The 12,427-nt window shown below is 38.6% G+C and overlaps 1 protein-coding gene across 1 annotated transcript in view; it reads right to left on the bottom strand.

Annotated features, from left to right (window-relative positions):
• Positions 1-12,427, bottom strand: part of trappc9 (trafficking protein particle complex subunit 9) — a 598,494-nt gene that overhangs the window by 472,584 nt on the left and 113,483 nt on the right. The window contains exon 14 of the mRNA XM_043689331.1: positions 2,978-3,110. Within this exon, the coding sequence (XP_043545266.1) occupies positions 2,978-3,110 (133 nt within the window). The remainder of the gene's footprint in view (positions 1-2,977; positions 3,111-12,427) is intronic.

Raw genomic sequence — 12,427 nt, 5'->3', positions numbered from 1 at the left:
TTTCGAACTTCAGTCTTGCGTTTTGCACAGTTTATAAAAATCCTGTATTTTTAATACAATGTTGCCAAAGATTTTATTCACACAGACAATAAATTTTTTCAATGAACTAAGTCCCAAATAACCTCCAAATAAAATTAAAACAAAAGGACTGAAGATGCTCAATATTTGACTCCTCAAAGTTTGGGAGAAGATTTGTAGCTCGGGTGCTCGTTGTTGTGGTTCTGTTCGCCGAGCTGGAAATTCTTGTTGCAAACGTTTCGTCCCCTGTCTAGGTGACATCCTCAGTGCTTGGGAGCCTCCTGTGAAGCGCTTCTGTGGTGTTTCCTCCGGCATTTATAGTGGCCTGTCCCTGCCGCTTCCGGTTGTCAGTTTCAGCTGTCCGCTGTAGTGGCCGGTATATTGGGTCCAGGTCAATGTGTTTATTGATGGAGTTTGTGGATGAGTGCCATGCTTCTAGGAATTCCCTGGCTGTTCTTTGTTTGGCTTGCCCTTTCTAATGGTAGTGTTGTCCCAGTCGAATTCATGTTGCTTGTCGTCTGAGTGTGTGTCGTTTCGTTTCGTGGCTAGTTGATGTTCATGGATGCGGATCGTTAGCTGTCTTCCTGTTTGTCCTATATAGTGTTAGTCCACTATAAATGCCAGAGGAAACACCACAGAAGCGCTTCACAGGAGGCTCCCAAGCAGTGAGGATGTCACCTAGACAGGGGACGAAACGTTTGCAACAAAAATTTCCAGCTTGGCGAACAGAACCACAACATTTGACTCCTCACTTCCCCAACACGTGTTTCCATATCTGTGGAAAGGCTGGCCACAGTTTACACTACAAAGCCACTGACTCCCACAGCTACCTCGACTTTAAGCCCTCATACCCAGTTTCCTGTAAAGATTCCATCCCATTTTCAGTTTTGCCATCTCTATTGCATCCATTCTGACAATGCCACCTTTCACAGGGGAGGGCCTCAGATACTTCCACCATTTTTCTCTGCTCATGACAGTGATTGACAGGGCCCTTATTAGTGTTTGACACATCTTCCACACTTCTACCCCTTCCCTTCCACAACAAGGTTAGAATGTTTCCACTTCCAAAGGACTGAAAGCCACTACCTCGATCACCTCCAATGGGATGCCACAACCAGACACTTATTCTCCTCCTCTCCCTTGTCAGTAGTATTCTGCAGGGACCATTCTCTCCGGGACACTTCGGTTCACTCCTTTTTCATTCCCTTACACACCCACAGCATCTTCCCCTGCAATTACAGAAGATGCAACACTTGACCATTTACCTCCCTCCTCACCATCCCACATCCCAGATGTACTTTCCAGGTGAGGCAGCAATTCACCTGTACTTCGCTCAATCTCATCTACCGTATTCACTATTCACAATGTGGTCTCTTCTACCTTGGGAAGATTAAATGCAGGCTGAATAACCATATTAGAAAACACCTAAACCCAAGAAACACGTGCTAGTTTCTCAAATATTCTCAATTAAATTTTCAAGTTATTTTCAAAAAAGGAATAGAGTACACAGTTCTGTCGTTCTAATGCTAATTGACTAGTCATCTAGAGACAGATTATAATTATTCAGTAAACAAATTCCTCAAAGCAGTTCAGAATCAGAAAAAGTGGTCCAGAAAGTTATTCAGCCTCTCTGCATTGGGAAGCTCTCCAAATGACTCTCTTTTCTGGTAACACTTTTTTGTCTTCTGCTTATAGCCCTGCACGCTCCCTTTTGAAATAATCAAAATTGCCTTTCAAATGCCTCAGTTGAATCTGCCTCCAACACACACACAGGCAGTGAACTCCAGACCCTTACCACTCACTGCATGAAACATTTTCCCTACAAACTGCTTTTGCTTCTATTACTAATCCCTTCCAATTTGTACCGCCCTTTCCTGATTCTTTCACAACTTAAAATCTTGCCCAAACCTCTCATGATTTTAAATCGGATCTCCTCTCAACCTTCTCCAAAGAAGCAGCTTGTCAGCTGCTACAGCTATTCTTCACAGCAAAATTCCCTTATTCTGGATCCATTTGTGAAACTTCTTCAGGCACCTCTGCAATGCCTTCATATCCTTCCTGAAGTGCAGTTTCCAGAACCTGATATGAAACTCTAGCTGAGGCCAATCCAGTTAGACAAGCTCAACATAAGCACCCTACTCTTGGATTCTTTGCCTCAGTAAAACCTAACATACTGTGTGCTTTATTAACATCTCTCTCAACTTTATGACAATGCTGTCACTTTAAAAGGTTATTTTGTCCTTTTTCTGAAAGAGGTACCGAGCTGTCTCCAAGAAAGTAAATAAATTGAGACACCTTGGGATTTTTTTTCCCCCCAAAAGTTAACACAACTGGGTATTCTATTTTCCAGAGCTTGGTCCATAGCCTTGAACACAACAACATCTAACAGAGTCTCCCTGCTCTTAAACTAATAAAAAAGTGAATATCCCATAAGCCTTCTTAACCACCCTATTAACCAGTCCTGTGGCCTCCAGGGGCCTGTGGACAAGCACTCAGAGTTCCCTCTAGTTCCTAGTTTCTAACCATTCATTGAGGACTGCCTTGCTGCAATTATTCTTAGATTCTCTTTGTGAATAGTGATACAACAATTCATGTGCAGGGAAACAAAGCTAAATATTTTAGAATACTGAGTCAGTTTGACATGCAGTTAGAAACAATGCTTTGCATTACAATTTGTACAAAACGACAATCAACCTAACTTAATTGGTTATCTTTTGTTTTATGTTTAATGAGAACAATGCCAATAATTATTGTTGTACAGCTTCTATTCAGAAAACAGTTCATGATTAGATCATACTCATTCCATTTGGGAAAAGTGTGTTAAAAGTTATACCCCCACTTTTGAATATCAAATATCAGAATATAAATCAAAGCTTTCACCATTCTAACCGTGCTGAGCAAGGAGAGAATGGGGAAATCAAAACATGCAAAACAACCAGCATGGCTCAAGATGTCATACCGTGGCAGAGATGTAGTAATTTGTAGTCGTGGTAAAGCTGGAACAACTTCTACGGTGCATCCATTAGTTTTCACTCCAGGCAAATGGTCTAACAAACAGTCACTGGACACACCAAAAACAGAAGTTTGGTAACCTATACAACACAAGCATCAATCGGTTAAAAATCGCAATTCATCAATATTTCAGATTAAAGCACAACATCATAAGAGGACAATGTTTCTTGAAATTCAAATCTGACAGATGGAGTTTCAAAAGGTAACACTCAACTAGAAGTGAATTGTTTTATAAATAGAGTTGCAAATTGGTTAAAATGACAGCATCCTATGATAAAGATGTTTTATAAATTATATTTGGAATTTGGATTTTAAAACAGGGGCAGATTAATTAGTTTTGTGTAGGCTTTTTTCCCCCAAAACAGGTGATAAGTTAATTTGTCACAGTGACCTAAATACATGATTACTGTGACAATGCTGTGCTTTAGGAGGTGTATTTTGTCCTGGTTTTTATTTGTTGTAAAGAAACTTTAAGGCAGAGATAACAAACTGGTAAGTGAAGACCCATAAAGTAAAAAGGCTGAAGGGCCTTGGGTTCTTTTTTCCCCAAAAGGTTTCAACTATAGAACCAGCCTGGATTTGTGTGGCCGGCTCTCTCAGACTAGGGTTTCGATTTTTTAGTTTTTTAGCATTGAGATTCAGCAGCAGTTGCTGTTGGAATCTCAACAGGGTTGGAAGCTGGAGTAAATGTCTCCTGGCTGCGATTGAGCTTTCACTTGATGGTTTTTCTCTTTCTCTGCTGCTGGATTACATGAGAAATCTGTTTCTGACTTTGTCTTTTTACCAAAGGGTGTGTTTGTGGGATGTTACTATATTGGAACTGTTAATTAGCAATTATTACTGTATCTATTATTCTGCTAAGTTTTCAGAAACAGCCAAGTTACCTGGTTCTTCTTTGTTGTATTTTAACTATAACGTTTGAATAAATTGTGTTTTGCTTAAAATCGAGTAGTTTGACCAGTCGATATTGATCTGGAATATAACACATTTGTCTTTAGAGTAAGAAAAGATTGGGATATAGGATACCTTTTTAAAATATTTTGAGGGGTGGTCTGGTCTGGTCCATAATATTTCTAAGGCAGCATGGGACTTCAGCCAACTTCCTGACAGGACACCTGGGGTATTAATCAACAGAATATTTATACTGCTGGGTTTATGATCAGATTACAGGCCTCTATTTTACTTTTTGACTTTAGATCAGAAAAATCAGGACATATATCCAGAAGGGAGAACAGTTTTCACCGAGCACGCATGTCAAATTTTAGTTCAAGCAAATTGATCACACCAGCCAAAGTGCTGTTAGACTGTGGAGTTTCCAAGCCAGGAGACCTTATGTTCAACTTGCTATAAATGAACAATTTCAGGACTTTCAGAATAGTGAAAGATTTGCACCAGCAGCATTGGAAAGAAACTACAAAATTATCTCAGCTGAGAAAGAAATTGCTCTCCTACAACCTCTTCTGTCAGGCAGGTTTAAAAACAGGCTTCTTCCCTGCCATTATTAGATTGATGAATGGATTCTTTAACTTCAAATAATGTCGATTTGTGAATGCTGATCTTGCTTCGCACACCTCCTGTGCAGTGTAACCTGTATGCCTCACTATCTAGATACCCTTTGATCTCTGTCCTGGTTTGCTTTGATCTGCCTGTACTGCTCACAAAACAATGCCTCTCACAGTACCTAGATACATGTGACTACCAGAAACCAAACAAACAATCAAGAGAGTCATGTTAAAATTCAAAAGCTGAAGTCGAAGTTCTGTTACTCTGGAATTAAATATCTGCAAAAAAAGGGTGTGTTGGAAAATATCAGTTTGACATTTGATTTAAGACCTTTCTAACTGGATTAGGTAGATATTCTTGTTTTTCTTCCTATTGTATTGACTACATTCTATTAAGAAACAACTGCACTTAGGTGAAGATGTTTCAGGGACTGTTACCATAACCAACTGCTAAAATTAAACATATGATCCATCAGACCAGATTTAATTGTAGAAATTAACATGGTTAGCATTACCATCAGCTGGGATCATACTGTTGAGATTAAAGAAAAACTAAATTTCAACAGAGTTCCTAAAAATATTTAAATAAACAAATTTTCACCAGGAGTAGAAGGATAGTCGCATAATCTTCAAGCAACATAACAAAGAATTTCTGAATCTTCTAAATATCACATATTTAAATGAGCTTTAGGATTGTTTATGCCAGCAACCTAATAAAACGAAGACCAAAATATCCTAACTTGTAGAATGACACCTAGTATAATTAAACACTCCTGATGAATACATATCAAATTAGATCATACATGCAGCATGCAGTAAACAGATAAAATGTAATATTGGTATTCATAGCGAGAGTACTCAAGTACAGGAGAGGGATACCTTGCTGCAATTATACAGAGTCATGGTGAGACGGCAACTAGAATATTGCTTGCAGCTTTTGTCTCCATCTCTAAAGATTTTGTCACAATGGGAGGCTTATAGCAAAGGTTTACCATACTGATTTCTGGGATGGCAGGAACATAGTATGGGAAAAGGCTGGATCATTTAGGACTATATTCACTGAAACTTACAAGAATGACGGGGATCTCACAGAAACTGATAAAATTCTAACAATCAGATAAGGTAACTGTAGGAGGGAGATTCCTGATTACTCGGTAGCTCAGAACCAGGGGGCACAGTCTAATCATACAAGATAGGCCATTCAGGACATAGATGAAAAGTTTTTTCACACAGATAGTGGTGTGCCTGTGGAATTCTCTAGCAGAGAAAGCAGTTTGATGTTTTCAAGAAAGCACTAAAGGGTATAGGAAGAAAGCTGGAACAGAGTACTGAGCTGAATAATCAGGCATGGTCAGTTTGAATGGTACAGCAGACTTGATGGACTGAATGTCCTACTCCTGCTGATATGTTTTCTGTGTCTCTTGCGGACCTTAAAAAATTGCATGAAGCAGCCAAGATTATAGAGCTGAAAATTACCTTTTTGTAGATAAGATGCATAGTGGCCAGTACACCCATATCAATTTTCTCATGCAAGTTTTTGCTCTTAGCTCACTGCTCACATAATTGTCTGATGGATTCATGCAGCAAAGTTGGGAGTGGTTGCCGGCAACAGGACTTTGACAATATCCATGCTGCTGGCACCACATTTAAACAACAGCTCTGCAGAACTTTAGATTCTATAAGCTAGAAACTGTCCTTTATATTGCAGCTCTGTACTGTTATTACTAAGAAAGCTGACACACTGCTTCACTCAGAGACTTGGAGGTGATGGTGGACAAGGTGGCAGAAAGGAAGATAGCCCTTTATCCTGCAGACCACCAAAGGCAGCCATACCACCAGTCACAGCCAGTCCAGATCAAGATCCCAACCCAGGTCAGGGCAGTATCCAGGATTAAATGCCTTATCCAGTAGTACACAAAGCAAATTTATAAGCTTCTCCATTCTGCAAGCTAAAGTGCCTCTCTCTTAACTCACATTCAAAGGGTCACCATTCACATAAACTTTGCAGCTCAACAAGTCTCATGGATGACCATTCTCTCCATTGCTTACACCCTGTCCAACCACCAGCTCCCACCCACTTCAATCTCCAGACTGTTCACCATTCCTGATCTCCGCACTAGAAATACCTCACCATTGCTGAATTACAAGTGTCTCTCTCATCCACTTGCACCACATTCCTTCCATCCATCCCCTGGTTTCCTTGCAGGAAAGCAGATCTCGTAAATCAGGAAGAGAAAGCAAAGACCAGTGGCAGTGAAGTGAGCCTGCTCACCCCATGAAAATCAAAGTGTGTTTGGCATGGCTAGTGAATAGCGTGCTTGTAGCGTGATTGAATAGCATGAGTGTAATCAATCCAGTAAGCTTCACTGTCCTGTGCTGCACTGCAGTGTTCTAGAATAAAACCAAAATACTGTTGATGCTGGGAATCTGAAATAAAAAATGAAGTGTTGGAAAAAACTCAATAGATCGCGCATCATCTGTGGAGAGACACAGAGTCAACATCGAATTCAGTTTAATAGTTTCAAGAGTTCTTTGAAAGTCATGCTGCAGTCAAAACATTAACTTTGTCTCTCCACAAATGTTGTCAGGCCTGTAAGTTTCTCCAGTATTTCTGGAAGCAGATTTCAACTCCATTCTATTTGGCCTTTTATACGCGACAATTCATCATGCTCTCTTAGGTGTCACTCCGAGTCAACGTAACCATCAGATATAATTTCCGAACAGTTATTTTGCTCAATTAGATGTGTACATCTAAAAATTATCTAAGTATGCTTTTGGAACATGCAAATGCAACTAGATGAATTGTTTTTGAAGTGAACTATGAGGAGCCAAATGGCCTCTTACTTTGCTGTAACTGTTCCATGTTTCTAGGAGCTCAGTTTAAGAATTTTAACAACAGTCCAAGAATTTCAAGTAGACTCATTGAGATGAGAAAAATTCCAGCCCCAATAAAAAGTCTAATTTATAAATCTTTTACAGATTTACAATTTTAAGATTTAACTTCTATAGCTTGAATTAGATGGTACGTCAGTATGATTTCCAACAATTAAATATAACTTGGTTAACTTCTGTGGCAAGATCAGACAATTGGAAAACCACCAAAAATGTTACAGATTGCACAAAAATTGACCTAATCTAACAGCCTGAAGTTGAAGATTCAAGCAACAAAATTTGCTTCCTGGTCTATAACATAGCCGCATCTGGTAAGCTGGCAGTATTAGGTTATCAATCCATGTGGCTTTCATAGATTTAGAAATTTTAATAAAAAGTATATCTCCCTAAATTTTACATGTATACATCTATAAAGTATTTGCATGAACGAGACAAATAAATTCAATTGAGTAATCATTTTTTTTCCCTGTTAAGCTAAAGGAACTTTTCAACATGGTAAAAAGCAATTTCTTTGCTGTTAAATATATTCTAAACATCACAATGCACAGAAAAACTGAAGCATTGATTGATGTAAACAAATACAGTAAGTCTAAAACAGATTCCAATTATGTCTTATTTAAGAGTTTTAACACTATTCACAATTTCATGTCTAATTAACCATGCTATACCACCTAAAATCAATATTTATAATGCGATTTACAAAACAAAATGTAAAATAATCCCATGTCTCAAAGGCAATTCAATTGATAAATGTATATGCTAGCATAATTTTGTAATGAAACTTCCTTTACAGATTGCTTTTCCAGAATAAATGTACTATGTTTAAAAGCAGCCTGAAAACCCAAGCTTTAAGAATGACAAATCAAATTAGTATACTATCTTTAAATATCAGTTAATTATTTCAATTTTTCATTAGAAAATGGCATATGGATTAATTTTTAAAAGCTTGTAAATAAATAGCACAAATAAAAAGCAATAAAAATCCCTCCATGTAGACACTTCAACAGTACATAAGGCTGGATTGACGAGAGGGATGCAACTTAAGTAACCACTGCACAACTGTGGAATGCTCATTGTGTTATTCACAGTTAAGAGCATCACCATTTACTATAATTATACTACAGCGAGAGAGCAGTTTGACTATAAGGGATACTTAAAAAATACATGGCTTGACAAATTCATTACGAAATATTTTCTTCCTGCTCGACCAAAGAAATTGGATAGATTTAGAATGCAGCTATTTTATTTTGTCAATCTTCAAATTTAAGTTGTTACAAAAATTAAAGAAGTCACTGTTGCTATCCTTCACATTCTAAGTTCCTGGTGTTAGAAATCTACATGTAGCTTTTTGTATGTGCATAATCATGAATGAGCAGATTAGTATGAAGTTTTGCTTCAAAGGAAACTACAGAAGGAACAAAGGGAAAAAAAAGCTCTCAGATCATTTTATTTAATGTTGTCTAACGTGAACCAAGTGTCAGATGATCTGTGCTCCTTTAATCGTGTCCTCTTCTGCATCCCCACTTATAATAAAGATGGTCATGCTTTTACTTGGCTTAGCAAAATCTCTCAAAATGTTCTCTATCTCTCCCCTTAAAATACCTCTTAAAACATTATTTCTTACCAAGCTTTTGGTCATCTAATTGAACATCTTCATGAGTTAGCATGTTTTTTTCACATGATCCTGTAAAGAGCCTCAGGATATTCCATAACATTAAAGGCATCATATAAATAAATTGCCATCATTGTTGGTTAACTGAATAAATAGATGAATACATGACCATAGTCTTGTCTGCAAATTAAGTATTGCCCAATTAAGATACATGAAGTATGCAAGTTCATTTCCACTACACTTTTAAAGAATATTTCAGTAACATTATTTACACCAAGATTTTGTTAAGGAATAAGAATAGCAGAAATGAACAATTGGTTAGGAGACCTTACTAACTCCTTTAGACATAATCAAATAACCATTGAATTGATAGAAATCATGAAACTTTCAGGAGTTAGCTTGATGCCAGAGCTTGGAATGGTACTGGAAGAAGAAATTCAGCAGGGAAGAGTATCTCAGATACAATAATGAGGAAGTGAGCTAACAGTACTTGATCAAGACCAGGAGGGACATGAGAGCTCAAGCAACTATTGGGAGATGAATGATTTAAAGATTGTTTAAATCTTAGATTGAAAATTCAAAGAGCTCAAAGTTTCACAGGGTATTTTGATATCAAGTATATATTATAGGGTTACAAAAAGCATTGTTAATAACCCTATTCAGTCTACCCTGAAAGGCATATAAAGGCAGGCACTATGGGGATAGTGCAGCACATTAAGTGATGGAAAAGCATTCTCAGGGAAGATTCAGGCCCAAACCTCCTGAGTGAAATAGAGGATACATCAAGAATTCACGAAAAATCACAATCTCCAGGAAATGATATTAAACATTTTGTTCAAATTGCAGGAATTCACATCCCACAGTCTTGACTGGCTATATCTTATGGTCTTAAAAGAAATGCTGAGTGAGACAATTTTAAATGTTACAAAATGTTCTAAATTCTGAGAAAGTCCCGTTATGAAGGAGTAAATGTCTCTGGGTTGTCATACAAAGCATTTGGTTCATGTTCTGTGGACATAATTTCCAATGTCAGCATGGCAGGTAGTGAAATTTGAATTCAATGAACTCTACAACTTCAAATACCGAATTCAAAGACATGGTTTGTTGTTGTCATATCCATTAGGGAAGGATAATCTACCATCTTACCTTGTCTGGTCTACACATGATGCAATGTTGTTGACTCTTAACTGCCCTCTGAAATGGCTTAGCTAACCGCTCCAGACTTTTCACACAACGTCTGAAAAAAAGGAATTAAATTGGACAGACCACCATAGCACTGACCTAGGCACAGGAAATGACAACGGCAAACAGTCCTGTTCCTTGACAAAGTCTTCCTGGGCTTGTGTTAAAACGGGCGGGAGCCGGCCCATAGATCAGCTTGATGTAGTCATAATCATTGAATCATGCCTGACAATGGCACAGATATCATCACTCTTTGGTGTACTGTCCCCCAGCAGGAACATGGCAGTTCAGTGGTGCACAGACAGGAGTGAGTATCAGTTCCAGATTCCATGAAATTTCATAGCATCAGGTCCACCTTGGGAAAGGAAACCTCCTGTCAATTATGCCAACCGTACGACTCCATTACACCAATGATCAATTCCTAAAGGACATCACCACGATACTGGGTCTATGACATGTGGTGAGGATCCCAAAAAGGAAAAATCAAATTGGTCTAATCTTCACCAACATATCCATCAGTTGTGTCAGCTCATGACAGTAATGGCAAGGAGTGACCACCACAGTCCTTGAGGAGACCATGTCCCATTTTCATATTGTGTGGCACCAACACAACATGGAATGGAAGAGAGTTTAGAAGATTTAGAAATTTGAAAATTGTGCATCCATGAGGTGCTGCCTTCTCTTTTCTTCAACAGTCCTTCAGAATCAAGGGTGACTTAGTATCATTCTGGTGTTGCGGCTCCTGAGGTGACTGAATAGTCCAATACCATGTTTTTTAAACCCGGTCTCTGGTGCAGCAAAGTGGTTTGCTGAAGTGGGTGGACAAGTTATTTGGGTTTTCAGACACACCTGCTGTTTCCGCATAACTTCCATTTGGGCCTGTTGGAGACATTTGATACAGCCCGCACTGCTTCTGGTATAGCAATTTATTGTTACATTTATTTTTTACAAAAATAAGTGAAAGATCTTATAAGTCACCATACCAGAACACGTAAAATATTGGCAGAAGTCATAAATAAGTAAAAGATCACAGTATAATTAATGCCTGGGTTCAGGGACATGCTGGAAAACCAGGCCAAAACCACCATACAGTACCAGTCCAAATCTGCCCTGCCAAGCAGAGACCTCCACATTGGGCCACTGGAAAACCCAGAAGCCACCTCCGAAGTCAAGATGAGACCTCTGTGGCCGTACTAGATTTTCACGCCAAGCTGCTGGAATACCGGTAGCCTCCGAAAATTATTTCACTGTACACCAGGAGACTGCCTTGGTAGGCTGATACTGCCATTCCAGACTGTTGGAAGCCCCTTCATCGCTGGACTTGGGAGAAGACGCCTTGATCAGCCAATCCCGTAGTTTCCAGGAGAATGTCGTCAAACATGCTCTTTTTCTGTATGAGATTTTCAATAACTTTCAAACCATTGTCTTTTACTGAACAAATGTCTTTATTCTCTAATTCCAACCATTCTTGAACGTTTGCCTGTGTGGCTCACAGCCAGTGATTTCTCCAGTGCAGTCCCTTCACCAAACTCTAAGAATTATTGCAATTCTCTTGTTGTGTTGTTCCATTAGAAAGCGATTCAGAAAATTGCTTTACCAGCATTTTATTCCTTGATTAACATCTCTATCAGGCTTGCAGCAGTGCTCCAGCAAAGCTCAGCACAAACTGAAAGAACAACACCTCATGTTCCACTTGGTGAAGCCTATCTGCAACCTGGATGCCCTATCCAGACTCTGACTGTTCTTAAGTACTTACAGCAAATTTCTTCATGTATTGACACTGTGCACGCAACTGAACTTTTCAATCCTCCTCCAAAGTCATATTTGAAAGACATTGCCTCATTTGAAGTTTGTTCCTCATTCAAAATCAAAACAAAATCACTCCAACAATTGATAAATTAACTCAGTGTCAATTTACTCATACAGAACTTGAGCATTGCCAAAAAAGTCAGTTTGGTGAAGCTATACATCTTATTTACATCAGGACAATTAACAATTCAAGCATTAAACCAACATTTATACTGTATGAAAGGAGTGTATTTCTGGGTTGACAAGCAAACTTCAATGGGCAAAGGCATTGTCAAGGAGAATGCTGCAGTTAATGTTGCTTGACATGTAATAGTCAGGTTTTGTTTGACGTGACGTAAGACAGAGTACAAGCAAACCTTTCAGCCCACAGAGTCTGTTCTGTAATTCAATGATATTATGG

Source organism: Chiloscyllium plagiosum, chromosome 4 (genome assembly GCF_004010195.1).
Source record: "Chiloscyllium plagiosum isolate BGI_BamShark_2017 chromosome 4, ASM401019v2, whole genome shotgun sequence".
NCBI lineage: Eukaryota > Metazoa > Chordata > Chondrichthyes > Orectolobiformes > Hemiscylliidae > Chiloscyllium > Chiloscyllium plagiosum.
The sequence above is the reverse complement of the archived record's forward strand: the minus strand, read 5'-3'. Positions and strand labels throughout refer to the sequence as shown.